Below are 15,250 nucleotides of genomic sequence, written 5' to 3'. Positions count from 1 at the left end.
AAAACTGAAAAGATCTGATAAATCCACCACCCTGAGAGGGCAAGTTGCTACTCTCCTAAACTAAGCTAAATCTGCTGTGAACTAACTGGTCAGCAACTTCTTATGTGCAAATCATTCACTCTGGGAAAGGCAAGCATTTGCCTACATACTGATTCCTCAAATGTAATTTAGGAGATCAAATTTCAATTCTTTAAGTGCTAGTCAATCTACTTGAAACTGTACAGTTTTAAGACTAGTGCTAAGAGATGATGAAATCCAGTGGTTTTTACAATGTGTACTGCAGAAGTTCAGACCTCTTCAGAGAACTTCGGATTACGACGGCGGTATGGGACAGAAGGGGCTGGAAGCTGGGGGTGGGGGGTGCGGCTGGAAGGAGAAGGCTGGCCTCTCGGCCTGTTACTCCTGACTTTGGTCAGAAGCTCTCCTTTCATATGCTTTCTTATTATTTGAGTATAGTTGACACACAATGTTATATTTGTTTCAGGTGTACAACATAATGATTGAACCAATTTATTCATTATGCTGTGCTCCCCCCCTACCCAAGTATAGCCACCATCTGGTCATTTGTTTTATTCATCACCTGCTTGTATGACTTCTTCATTTGGAAAGAAGGTTCTACTCTTTAAGTGAATAAGTACTTTTTATCAATGGATGTCACTCATTCAATAAACATTTTGGGGGCATCTACAATGTCCCAGATATCATGCCGGTTTTGGAGGCTACAAAGATGAGCAAGTCTTCTTTCTGCTATTACGGGGATTGGGATGATATAAAGGCACCTCAGGACACTGCCACAGGATATAATGCAAGACATGAGCTTAGCCTCATTTCTCAAATGAGAAGATTGGGACCCAGAGAGTTGAAGTGACTCATGCAAAGTGACATAGGGAAGAACAGAGCCAACTATTTATATATAGATGTTCTCTGTTCTAACCCATGCTGCTTCCACACATACAACACTCACTCACTACAGACTACAGTGTTTTGGCAAAATCATTTATGTTGTAACCATTTGTGCATTTCCAATGCCTCAGACAGGACTGGGCATAGAATGGGCACCCAATGAATGTTTGCTTAATTTTCTTTTTATCAGACATGGAAGTGAAGAGAGGAAAACTGCTTTGAAGGTAGGTACCTAGGTCAATACATACCACGGTGGTTGAAGATGGGAGCTAGCTAAGATATTGGGAGGATCTGATTAATACGTATGAAGGAGAGAAACATTATCCCCCCCAATGCCACCCCCATGTATTTTGGCAAACATACCCTTCTGCTAAATTCTACACTATAGTAAGAACTTAGTGAACATTCAGTAATTTTAAGAGGCCAAGAGAGAAAGTGCTTTCTTTCAGAGACTTATACTTTCTGGGGATGGAATAGCATTTTTCATTCTGGTAGGTTCCCACACTTTGATTCCAGCATCCCACAGGGCTGTTAAAACACATTCAACATTTTTATATTGGAGTGAACATATTTTTGGCTCCCAAAGTATTCATTTTGGTTCAATCCATAGCTGTATGGAAAGGCACGTGAACTTTATTTAACTTCCTTTAAAGAATCTAGCCGTGGATTACTTGGATACTGATATGTAGTTTCATTTTGGAAAATGTATGTTATTGCTTACTGTGATTTTAAGTTTTAAAAATCACTGTGTTCCACTGAGTTTGGAAAGGTATGAACATGTGATAAAAACTGACCAGATATTTGATGATGTCCCCAAGAGCAATAAGGTATAATTTAAATATTAAAGTTATTAACCCAAAGTCTTTTAAAAGATAAAACAGACATAATACTAGGTTACTAGAGTTTTCTTTTTTTTTCAGCTCCTAACATAGTTGCAACTTTTGAATGAAACCATAACTCCTTTAAAAATACAAGCAAGGCATGTCCAATTAATCATACAAGTTTCCCTCTAGATTGTTTTCAGACAGGTCACATTCCTAAGATGTTAATTTAAGCTTTCGTTCAATCTGTAAGTAGAATGAGTCCATAAAATAAGATTCTGTACAACAATAGCTACACAAATGTGACCTTAATCTATTGTGACAAAACTACAATCCTGTATTAATAGATATTATTATAGTTCTTATTCATGTAATAGTAAGAAATTATTTTAAAAAATACCTGTCTGGTTGAACCTAGGGAAGACGTCATGTTTTTATAATTTTATTTAGAGCTAGCCAATATTTGTCCTTGCATTTTGACCTATTTTCAAAGTGGTGTCTGTATTTGCAAGGAGACAGGTGATGGACCTGGCCACTTTTGGAGAACTCGATCACCAATTGAGGTCCTCCTTTCATTTCTCAAAAATAGCTCCATCAGGAAAAATTGAGGACCTGGTGAACGCTCCAAAGATTTGGGGTCAGTCCGAGCTACATAATATGGATGAATGAGATAAGGAGTTATGTTTAAATTAAGCAAAGGATAAATAAAAATTCTTAGCTCCAGGCTGGTATAATGTTCAGTGACAATGTGTCAATTATCTGGTTAGTGTGATCAACTCAGACAATGCCAGGGGATATTTCAGGTCCCAAAGATCAAAGCAAGAGGGAACTCTATTATTCTGCTTTGTTCATTCCATCATTTCTTGTCCTAATCTTTGTTGTGGTTTTCCTGCAGATAATATATGTGTAATGACAAACCTTAAATTACAGGCAGAATTGTAAAAACCCACTAGAGAAGCTTTGTGTTTAGGAACAAGACTAGAGAAACAATGACCAAAAAATGGTTGCTTGTCACGAAGTAGTCAAACACGTCTTTCTCCCCGGGAAGGATTTGCACTTTGTTCTGATCACCCGTGGCAGACACCGTGAGAGGTACCTCGCCCCGTTTCCTGACTTAGGCTGTTTTGCAGCCCCAGACCTCGGTTTGTGTACATTTGCTCAGAGATGGATCAAAGGCCTCTTGGCAAAAGTAATGAAGCGTTGTTGCTCTAAATCTGATACCTTGCAAGCTAAATACACCTCTCAAGAGAAAATATAACTTTCCTAAAGAGAAGGAAAAGATGTTTCCAGCTCAGATGCTTGATAGAAAAGAAAAAGAACATTAAAAAAAATTTTTTTTGAAAAAATATCCAGAAATCTTGATCAGAATTCCATTTCTGTGTGTTAGGTTTAATGAAAGTGATCTCAGGGTCATGGGATTGAGCCCTGCATCAGGCTCTGCACTCAGCATGGAGTCTGCTTGAGACTCTCTCCTTCTCCCTTTGCCCCTCCTCCTTCCTCATGCTCTCTCTAAAAAAGTAAATAAATAAATACTTGTAGATGGAAACCATTCAGACTCCAGTTCAGTTCTGCTTTTTCCCTAACTGTGTGAGTTAGACAAGCCTCTTCACCTGTCTCCCCACTTCATTGCTTATTTTTCTCGCAGGTCAGCAAGGTAGGTTTTCTATACCAATTTTGTAGGTGAGAAACTGAAACTCAGGAAGACGACCTTGGGTGTCTGTTAATCTCAGCCCTTAGCAAGTGGTAGCCAGCATGGCTTCTACACAACCTGAAGCAAACTGATTGCCTCTAAAAGCAGTGATTGGCCCCGCTTTGCAGAGAAAACAACCTCAGAGACACAACACGGACAAGGAAAATGAACGCGCGATACTTGTCTGCAGAGTCATCTGCAGATATGCTGGCTGATTACTATCCATTAATTTTTCTTCTCTTACCTCTAAGGAAACAACAACCTACACAGGGAAGGTCGTTTGCTCTGATTAAAACGCTCTCGGCATTCAAGCAAGTGTTCTTTCTACTCTATCATTCTACTGGTCCCAGGCTGGGTGACCGATGTGGTGAAGAGCTACAGTGGTCTATCCAAATGGCAGAAGCAGACAATACGGAATTATCTAAAATACTCCTACTATATTCCTTAGCATTCAAGGCAGTCAAGGGCAGCCAAGGGCAATGCTGAGAGGCTGGCATCTAAATTTGAAAATCTGTGCATTCTCTTAGAGACCCACTGGACTCTTGCCCTCTTCCCCAAAATGGAAAGCCTGTCTCTTCCTCTTTGCACTTTGCAATTTAGCTTATTAGGAAACAAATCTGCACTAGAAGGAGAGGAGTTCTCCAAGCTAGCTCACTATAAATACAGCAAGAGGCACCGAGCACTAAACAAACAGAAGGGGCTTACTTCAAAGACCAGTGTCTCGTTGGTGGGTCCTGGTGCATACAGCCGTTCTGGGTGGTTGAAGGACCGCTGGTATTCAAACACAGTCCCAGCAAAGGGGAACTCCCCAGGCCAGTCGATGCTCCAGCCCCCCGTGAGGTAATACTTCTGCTCCAGGCTTCTGACCGCAAGGTAACTGGAGGAGAGCTGCAGCTCCTGGATCTCGATGCTTCGGGCCCCCGCTGGAATGGTGACTACTGGATAATATTCTAAACGGAAAGAATAGAACAGTGCTGTTTTCCATGTTGCACACTGGAGAAATGGAGCTAACAATGCTCAGAGACACAGTGATGTCCACTTTTATAGAGTGGGGTTGTTGAATCATGAACGGACATTCATTCCTACTCTATGAAGTGCAAATAAATGATCAATTATTTCATTTTCCCAGTGGAAGGAACACCAGAGAGAAAGTGTGTGTTCCTCTCCCAAGCACATGTTGTGGACAGGAGGGACACTCTTCTTCCTTCCAGAATAACCAAGGCCATGAAACTCAATAACGCTTTTAAATCTTTAATCCACTTGGAAGAAACTTAGAGCCATGGACCTCAATAGTGATATTCAGGAAACAGGGCTCTGGGTTTCATTTTACTCAAGATTCGTTTAGATAATTGCTCCCAATATTCATCTGGCGTCATGAGTGTGGATCACGATTCACATCCTGAACCGTAAGTTTCAAAATCTGATCTTTGTTTAACAAAGGCCCGTGGGACAGAGGACAAACTGCAAAGTAAAAAGGCATTTGACAGACACATCTCAGAGCTGTATGTGTTGACGGAACTCCTCACGCTGAGAAACCACCCGTCCTCCCTTGTTCTCGCAAGGTGTCAAAGCCATCATTCTGTGCGTGTCAGGCAAGCTGGTAAACGGCTCGATCACGGCCAGCTTGACAGAAACTTGTCAGCAGCAAAGTCACTGCAATGAAACAGCAGGGATCTCTTACCGTTGGCTTTATGCTGGTTGAGGTATAGGCCTTTATAAAACTTGCAAGTCGAATTATCCCCTTTGCAAACACCACACGCATCCAAAACTGCTTTAGAGCCAAGTTCATGATCGCATCCCACTGGCTGTGACCAAAATAAAAAAATAACAACAATAAAGTGAGAAAAATCAGAAAAGCCAACGGCTACGAATAACCAAGAGATACATGGGGCTCTATCTTCAGAACATCGGGAAGATAGTACAGCGTTAGGGTTAAAGGCAGAGTCTCATGTTTGGGGGTTCAAATCCCTCCTCTGCCTTTACCAGATGCGGGACTAGGGCAGTTACAGAACTCATCCAAAGCTTGCTGAGACTCTTCCTCTGGAAAACTGGAAGAAAAAGTCACTGCTGCTACTCATGGCAGGTGAGCTTCCTTGGGCCAGCTCTCCTGCTGAAACAGAAAAATGATGAGCCCCCCCACACAATGGAATTAAAAGGAAGACTAATCGGCAGGAAATAGGAGTACTATGTCAAAACACACCTCTGAGGCTCTGACCGTAGAGTGAACATACTTAGCAAACCTGCAACGGAAGTTTACTACTATTCTTTACATTCTTATTTAATTTTTGCAGCTACTGCGTGTAGTAGATACATCATCTCCATTGCATACTCATGGAGACAGGTGAAGAGCTAATAACGAGGTCGGAGGGGTCTTGCAGAACATCAGTGGGGATGTTAGAGACAGTCTGCACATCCAACTTGCAAACACTGGCCTTTTCCCCTAAGCTGCGTTCTCTCCAGACACAGAATCTCTTGTACCACTTCTCACGGTACACGTTTGATAGGAGGAAACACCAGCATGACCACACATCCCAAAGCAGAAATGTCCTCTTACTTCACAAATCCCATCAATACACACGTCGTGTTTGTCTGGGGAGCAAGGAGTCCCGTCTTTCACCTTGCTGGACATGGCGAAAAAAAATTCAAAGTTCTCAGCCTTGCAGTATAGTTTACATCGATCTGCCTCTAGAAGCAAAGAGATCAAGACAGGACGTGATCAGGAGGAAATCACAGGAAAATGACATGATGGCCAGAAGGATGAATTAAGTTTATTTAGAAAGCTATCATGACTAAAATGGGAAATGTTACACAGTTTTGCATGTGGGTGTGGGTGTGCATGCATGAATGCATATATATGTGCTTTTAAAAATAGGAATCTCGTTTGCAATTCAAATAAAACTGCTCTAACACAAAAATTTCATTTTTCTAATCCTTAGTAATAGCCACAGTACACATGATCGGTGGGTTATACAGCTACTCTCCTTGGTTAGCAAGTATTTTAGGCTTTACAGGGCTTATGGTCTGCTATTGACAATATATAAATGAAGGAGCGTTTCCGTGTTCCAGTAAGACTTTATTTACAAAAACAAACAAACAAACAAACAAACCAAAACTGGTCAGATTTGGCCCACAGGGTGTAGTTTGCTGACCATGATTGAGGACATGGATTACTTTAGATATTTATTCGGGTAGTTAAGAGAAAACGTTTTAGGCACTTTGGGGAAAAAAAGAGGGGCATATGGTTCATGTTTATAAAACATATAGAGAATAATCACGTCAGGAAAAGGAAGAGGAAACAAACTAAACCTAAAGGCTAAAAAATGCAGCTTTTATTGACCATAAAGTCCCTGAGAAGTTTCTGGTATCACAGGCAAAAAGAAAAAAAAAATACTGTATTTCTACAGAGCTCTTGTTATCAGAAGGGAGCTATGCCAATTTCCCAAATACAAAGCATTCTTCTTGGCCAGTAGCTCCAGATGACATTTCTCACGGGAGCCCATGCGTGGGCGACACCGTAGATCAGCCCTGACTACAGTTGTACAACAAACGTGTAAACAGTTTGCAAATCGCTGTGCTTCATAAAACCTCTTAATAAAAGACAGTCAAAACTTAAATGTGAAAGTACTTAGCTTATCATGATCCAAATATGTGGATCATGTGATGTGCCGATGGATTAAAAGTTTCTCCTTTACCTAGAAATCTCTTTCAATAGCTTTATTAAACACCTCCCAAATTTTGCATCAGAGGTTATGGAAGACATATCTATACCCTTTCTTTTCTCAGTCATGCCAAGGAATGAACAAGTTCTAAAAGGTTCAGTTTTACCCACAGAGGCTCCAGGGCAAGTTTCTCAACTGGTCTATTGGAAACACAGAAGGGGGGAAAAAAATCTCACTACTCTAAGACAAAGACTGCCTACATTTACAAATAGTCATCCCTGGGACGCCTGGGTGGCTCAGTCGGTTAAGCAGCTGCCTTCGGCCCAGGTCATGATCCCAGGGTCCTGGGATCGAGTCCCATATCGGGCTCCTTGCTCAGTAGCGAACCTGCTTCTCCCTCTCTCTCCCTCTGCTTGTGCTCTGTCAAATAAATAAAATCTTAAAAAACAAAACAAAACAAATAGTCATCCCTTGTTCTTTCCCAACCTGCGTGAATGTCACCAGACCTTCAAATCATGGTCAGTGTTTCCCGATTCTAAGTACGTATCAGAAGGAGAAGAGGGAGAGACAAAAGGCCTTAATTTTTCTGTCTCCTGTGCTAGGATGGGGGCTCCCCAGGCTGGGTCTCTGTTCTACTCAGTGTAGCTCCCCCTGCATCTAGCAGAATGGCGCCCATGCAAGAAATGCTCAGTAAACATCCATTGAGCAAATGAATGAAGTAGCATGCTCCTTACTCAGTAAGGCTGCAATTAGTGAAAAACTTTTGAAACCAAAATATATTTCACAAGTTACGAAGTTTATTTGCTTCACTGTCTCCTCATGTACTCAACACAGAACCTATTTAAAGGGTGATCACAACACACACTCTGTAAACACTGTGTATGAATGAAAGACACGATGTGGGAAAGACCAAGGAATCTCTAAGACGACAAAGCAAGGAACAGAAGGGGAAGTGAGAAAGGAAGGACAGCAGGGTCTGGGGGAAAGGGCCATACATTAAGAATCACGGAATGACAGGAGTGTTCAACCAAGAGAAAAGAAACCTTCAAATGCTGGACTTGAAAGCAACTGCAGGTGTTCTATCTATCTGTCCCCAGGAACATGTTCGTGCAGTGCCCTTCCTAGATAATCGCTCAGTTCCTGATAGAATGCCTCCAGCGATGGAGAGCTGGCCACTCATAAAGGGGAAACACATCCATTATGGACAGCTGATGCTTATTTATTCACTCATTCATTCCAAAAGTTATAAATATGTGCCAAGGGCTGTTCTCAGATGCTGGAGGTCCAAGCATGCTCAAAATGGACAAAGGCTTCATCCCGCGGAACATAAATTCTTACGGGGAGAAAGATAATGAATAAGCGACTATATGATATAAACTCATGCATGGCTAAGAGCTATGAAGAACAAAGCAGGTTAAGGATTGAGAGGATGACAAGAAGGAAGGATATTCTGGGCAGGCTGGCGAGGGAGGCCTCCCTGAGAAGGGGCTATGGCTAAGAAGTTCTTAGCCTTTGAACAAATCCTGTCCTTTGAAGTGATTTCAAATAAATCTAAATCCTTTCCTAGTTATTATCTCTGAATTTTTGCAGGTACCTGGCTTTTCTCTTTTTCTTGGTAAGTTTCTATATTATTCTACTGGAGAAATTTTTTTTTTTTAAATGGATGTATTCCCAGCCTTGTCACTGAAGTCCAAGAGAAATGAAAGACAAACTAATTTTGCAAGTACACATTTTTTCCATAAAGCAAGAAAGAGGCGTACCATGAAGCAGGACTTTAAAAAAAAAGGTTTAAAACTCATTAATAAACCCTGCACCTATTATCTCTTAGTGCAGTCTGAAACCCTGGAAATAACAATAAAGGGCTGAGTTTCTATTTTAAAAAAAGAAACACGTACAAGTAGACACTTAGAGATGGCTCACTGCAATTGCAGAATTTTCATGCCGGCCTCTCTCTGTGCTTTTGGACAACCAGTCATGAGCCAAAACCATACAGAGCTCCCGCGACGGCTGGGCGGGGGCTGGGCAGAGCGGCACTATTACTGTTATCCCCCTGGTTAGGCGTCGTGTGCGGTCTCTAACTCCGCTGGCTTCTCTATGGTCACTGACAACACGGGTTCTTTTTGAGCTTCTGCCCAGCTACGACCCTCAGTCTTATTTCCCACGAATTGCCACTAACATCAGGGTCTTCCCATTCTACGCGTGTGCCCTTGGGGCTCCCAGTTATCCTTTCTCAAGCAAGGATGGCTGAGTTTTGATAAAGCAAGGGAACTGAAATAATAGAAGGCAAACAACCAGAACGGTGACAGCTTAGTCTGCGAAGGTAACAGAAAGCGCATTAAATGTGTACATTATAACTAAAATAAATGTTTGGATACTTTGGTAAAATAAAAACAATTCAATTTAAAAGGTAAAATACAAGCCACAACTTTAAGTAATAGTAAGTACTAGGAACGCAGTATGGAGACATTTTGAAATTCATGGCTGTGTGTGTGTGTGTGTGTAATACCCTGCAAACAGGCCTTCCCATGCGTGCAATCATCTAACACGTCAACTGCTGAATATGGTGCCTCTATGGGGCATATATGGTTTCATGGGTTTTTGGTTTGGACAATTCATACCAATTTCAATTAACATCCCTGGGAGACTTAATTGCTGAAATGTCAAAGGTAAGTTCTGAAACATAAGTACATTCCAAACACATGAACCCTTTGGCTTACAAATGTGGGGGACAAAGGGTTGTCTTGTGAAAAAAAAAAAAAGTATGGAAAAATAAACAAAACCTATGGAAGTGAATGAAAAACTGGGTCAGGACAGGTCTAGAGGATGACGTCAACATCGAAACTCTTTTATGTAGGCAGCGATTTCGTTCACATTGCTGTCCACAAAGAGTCATATTTGTTGGAGGTTTAGAGAGACCAAATTACCTTCCACTTTGGTATAGGGCTTCCACTGGTAGAACCATCCACGGAAAGGTTTGCTGTTATATTCTGCACACTGCTGGGCTCGGAAATCCAAGCTATTTTCATTACAAGGGTTAATATTGCACAGCTGATACATACGGCTAGAACCTGGACAGAACTTGCCACCATACTGAGGCCTAAAAATAAAATGAAAGAGCTTTAGTGTGAGCAAACAGAGGGCTCATTATTAGTCATAAGCAATAATGTAAGGAGGGACAATCAAGATGAACATTATCAGAAGGCATGCAGTGTATGTGATCTGTGACAAGAACGGAAATAATGTAGTATACGACATGCCATGTCCCTCCTTGTATCCATGGCAGGCAGAACCCATCAATCAGGGACTTGCTCTTTCTTTTCTTTCTTTTCCCAGTATGGCCCTTGGGGAGGCATTACCACTGCTCAGCAACTGGAACTGCCATGTTCGATAAAACGGACTTGTCATCCCTGATCCCAGTGTTACATTCTGGCTATTTCCTTAAAGAATGATGAGAGCATGTTCTTGATGCTCCTCATGTTACCTGTTTTGGGAAATTTGTAAATGCACCTAAATGTTCTCATTAATGTAGATAGATGTGTGTCTGTGTGCTACAAAGCTCTTCAAATGTGGACCCAACCTACTCCCCAGCTCTCCTCCCATTTCTAAACACACCCAGCTTCCTACAGTATGTCATCCACCTGCTGCTATGTAGAAAGTCAGGACACCAAAGAGAAAGAGCAGAAAGCCCCATTTGCCATGTCCTCCCATCTGGCTCTGTCAGTCATTGAGCCGACGTTCTGATTGTTGTCTGACTGTTGTATATTTTACTCTAGTTGATCCTAAACTGTGAACAAAAATCCCCTTGTTTTCATCTGCATAATCACTTTTTAACTTTGTAGGTGGCCTACTCCTCTCCTGCCAAGCACAATGGGAAATGGATTTCCAGAGTAGGGAATCCCATTAGAACATAAATAATTATGATCTAATGGCCAGCTCTTTAAGCTCTTGGTAGGTAGACTGCAAAAACCAGAAAGCAATATAAACAAAAAAGGAGCATAAACCAAAACGAAAATGACCAATAACGGCTTATCCAGCTTCTTACAGGCACAAAGCAATTGCTTTTTCTCATGCTCACTTTTTTGTGCTTTTCTCCAAAGGCTAAAACCCAACTACGGATCATCTCACACAAAAGCTCAATGCAAACATGTAACATGAAAGAAGGCTCCAGGTTAATAAATTTATGTGATTAAAATTCCTTGTCTCTTTAGGAAGCACAAGAATGCTATAAAACACCCCTGGATTTGCTTCAGCATATTTTATCAAATCCTCGTGCAACTGCAAGCTAAGATGGATTCAACAGAAACGGGAAGGGTCACAATGCCAGAATGAGATTTTTTTGCTATTTCAAAACACTCTGGAGCAACTACTTAAACATTCAGCAGCCATTGTGCTGGATTAAATCCCCGAAGACTTCTTAAATCATTATCTGAAAAGTGCTTAGAAAAACCTTAAAGGGCCCTACGATAGCTTTACTATTCCTGGTCATTTTTACAAGGCACTTTTAAAACTTTCTTAGTTGAAGACATTCTGTCTGCGATTCTACAAATAGCCTTCATTTAGACTCCTCAGATTTGATAAAGCGAAACAGGACCATATGTGTTACTTTTTCAACTCGGAAACCGTAACACGGAAAAGACCTCGAAACTTCTATAGCACCCCCTCATTTTGTAGACGAGGTGAAAGACGGATGAGAAAGCTCATAAAACTTGCTGAGTGAAGATCCCATAGCCAGCAAGAGACAGGGCACAGCTAAGCCCCCTACCTTCGACTCCCCGGAATCCCTTCCCTGAGCCACTCTGCCTGCATTCAGCTAGTTAGGCAGCAGGGGCCGGCAGGAAAGAGGAAGACAGTCAGGCACCATGGTTAGGGAGTTGGCCTTTTATAATGAGGCTGCTCTGGATTTAAATATTCTCTGCCTCTTCCCAGCTTATCTTTAGGCAACTGGTTTAACCTCCTAACCTGTAAAATGGGGGCGGTTGTGATGATTAACAGTGTGACGTTGGTAAAGAATTTAGGGCTGACAAAGTACGGAAGCAGTTCATATGGCCATCAGTAGGTGAATGGATAAAGAGATGGTATATGTACACAATGGAATACTATTCAGCCATCAGAAAGAATGAAATCTTGCCATTTGCAATGATATGGATGGAGCTAGAGGGTACTGTGCTAAGGAAATGAGTCAGTCAGGGAAATACAGAGAAATATGATCTCACTCATATGTGGAATTAAATACAACAAACAATCACAGGGGAAAAAGAGAGAGACAAACCGAGAAACAGACTCTTAACTCTAGAGAACAAACTGATAGTTACCAGGGGGGGAGGTGGGTGGGGGGATGGGGGACATAGAGGATGGGGATTAAAGAGTACATTTATCATCATGAAAAAAATAAAATAAAATGATAAAAAAACAAAGGTCACAAAATAAATGAGATATGATCTTCAAAAAAAAAAAGAATTTAGGGTTGAGTCTAGGACAGAGTTAACAGATTAATGACTGGCAAGAATTTGTACTTTTCCATCAAATCCTCAAATACAGGTACATTCTTCTGCAGCTGTAAACAAAAGTTTACAAAACTTACAAAACTCACAAAAGTGAGGATAAATTGAAAGAAAATTCTACCATGACATCTTTTGGTGTAACAAGATTAAAACAAAAATATAAACAGTCAGAAAACAAATGTCTGGGAACATGATTTTGTCCTTATATTAGACCATTATAAAGGATCCTCATTTTTACTTCTGCATAATTTATCATGTCCTGGCTACAGATGGTCACAACATTGGCTAGCTGATCAACAGAACCAGTGGGGGAGCTCTGTTAAAAAAAAGATAGCCACACAGACAGATGGACTGACTCCAGGGTCCCTCCAGATTTCTCAATAAGAATGTATGATGGGAAGATCCAGAAATCAGTGAGTTTTTTTTAAGCATACTTGGTGATTTTGATAATCACCTGAGCCTGGAAATTACTGGTTGAAAAGTGGGACAGAGATTTAATTCAATTATTATTCTAGAGCTATGACTCTAGAGGCATATTATTTTTTTCTCAAATAGACTTGCACTTTAGGAAAGTTCTAGAACGCCTTTGCATGTTTCATTTTCACTACCTAAATTTTTGCGATTTTTTTGAACAGACTTTATAGAAATTCCACTAGGCTCCTTTAGACTGTAATAATTGAATAGTCATGGAACCAGAAGGAATGTCAGAGGATTAAAAGTGTGGGCTCCTGGTCTGACTCTACCACTACCAGCCTAGTGACCCGGGCGAAGATTGCTGCTCTGGGACCCTCCACCTGCCCTGGTTACTCATTCATCAAATAACTGGATCAGACAACAGGTTGCAACTCATGCATCTGTTCTAGGTAGATTGGGAGGGAAGGCCTGAAGAAATGTTTTGAGGTTCCTGCGGCATAGTAAGGCTCAGTAGAAAACAGAGCTTCTTTCCATTAAAAATGTCCACCTCAGGGGTGCCTGGATGGCTCAGCTGGTTAAGCGTCGGACTCCTGGTTTTGGCTCAGGTCATGATCTCAGGGTCGTGAGATCGAGCCCCACGTTGGGCTCTGCGCTGAGCATGGAGCCTGCTTGAGAGGTTCTCCCTCTCCACCTGTCCCTCCCCCCACTCACATGCTCTCTCTCTCAAAATAAATAAATAAAAATAAAAATGTCTACCCTAGACATGGGAAAAAGAAGGGCCATATGTGTGTGGTAACCATCAAAGCTTGAAGGTAACCAGATAACCTTCAAACACTTTTAAAGCTGAAAAGTTGGGTAAGTCCCCAAATCAGCCGGGAATAGTTCATTTTTATGAAACACAGTATGTTCTGGGAAAACCATCATTATGTGAAATAAAAGCTCCTACTGCTTCTCACATGAGAAAATCAAACTGGTTAGGTGGAATAATGTGAACACACCAAATGTTTGAACTGAAGCAAAGAAGAAATCAGTAATTTAAAATGGGGGGGGGTAACCTCAGTTTTACTACCACAAAGTGAAATAAGAACAGAGAACAACTAATTCAATTGCCTTGGGACACTGCTCATGTACTTGTTTTATTTGTGAGGCATAATTAAAGTAAACAGTATCCCGAGGAGCCTTAATCTTGAAATGATAAAACGGCACCAAATGGAACTACATTAGTCATTCTATTAGGCATTTCTGAAATTACAATATGATCTTTCCATGAACAATACCCTATTATAATGAGAGTTCTCAATCCCACAGATATGAGAGAGGTTTTAATTTAAATCTCAGGGGTGTCATTCACGCATGTTACCAGCAGAGCTATTAAATTAGGTAATCTATTTCTTTCTTGGGAAAATACTGAGCTGTAAAATGTTGTGATGTATGAAAACCAGATCTGTGAAATAGGCTGAAAAAATGAAAAGTAATATAATGATTTTAAGAATCCTACCCAAGATACGGGCTACATTCAAAGTACGAGGAAGGTGGTTTTAATAGTCTGATATAAGCTGGAAATGCATCACAAGCCTGTCTACCATCACGCCTAGTTACTGGATCGGAATAAACCAGTGAGTTTCACCTGGGGATGGCTTTGCCCCCTACAGGACATGTTACAGTCTCAGGACATTTTTGGTTATCAGGGGGCTGTCGGGGAGGGAGCGCCATCCTATTGGCATCTAGTGGGGAGAGGTCAGGGCTGCTGGTAAACATCCTGCCATGCCCTGGACAAACCCCCTAACAAAAATTTTCCAGCCCCAAATGTCAACAGTGTCAAAGTCGAAGAATACTGTTGGCCTGAGATCCCAAAGAGCACGTAGCAAACCATGGTCAAAGTGTCTTCTGACCCTCTCCTAGTTGGGAACAAACTGGCCTCTTGATCCAGCTCAGGCTGCTGACTCAGATAAAAGGCCAGGCCCCTTTTAAATTTTTCCTTCTGCTCCAGTTTCATTTATTTATTTTAATTCTTAATCTACCAAACATTTATGCGATGCTTGTAACATGCCAGGCACTTTGTAGAAGCGCTTTGCAAACATTAACTCAGTTGATGTAGGCACTCTCCTTAGTCCATTTTTTACCAGTGAGGAACCTAGAGCAGGGAGAGAAAGCTGTCTGTGGCTACATAGCTGGAGACAGGCAGGGCCGGGAGGCAAACCTAGGTAGGGTTCTGGGCTTGGGAGCCTGTGGTCTTGACCTTCACGCTATACCACCACTCAG

At 41.4% G+C, this 15,250-nt stretch overlaps 1 protein-coding gene across 1 annotated transcript in view; it reads right to left on the bottom strand.

The window, feature by feature from the left end:
• The window catches only part of ADAMTS18 (ADAM metallopeptidase with thrombospondin type 1 motif 18), a gene marked incomplete at its 5' end in the record, with an annotated part of 147,251 nt that overhangs the window by 34,929 nt on the left and 97,072 nt on the right, over positions 1-15,250 (bottom strand). The window contains 4 exons of the mRNA XM_035024511.1: positions 4,120-4,364; positions 5,096-5,219; positions 5,969-6,099; positions 9,998-10,170. Of these exons, the coding sequence (XP_034880402.1) occupies positions 4,120-4,364; positions 5,096-5,219; positions 5,969-6,099; positions 9,998-10,170 (673 nt within the window). The remainder of the gene's footprint in view (positions 1-4,119; positions 4,365-5,095; positions 5,220-5,968; positions 6,100-9,997; positions 10,171-15,250) is intronic.

Source organism: Mirounga leonina, unplaced genomic scaffold (assembly GCF_011800145.1).
Source record: "Mirounga leonina isolate KUSES-001 unplaced genomic scaffold, KU_Mleo_1.0 Mir_180, whole genome shotgun sequence".
Classification (NCBI taxonomy): Eukaryota; Metazoa; Chordata; class Mammalia; order Carnivora; family Phocidae; genus Mirounga; species Mirounga leonina.
The sequence above is the reverse complement of the archived record's forward strand: the minus strand, read 5'-3'. Positions and strand labels throughout refer to the sequence as shown.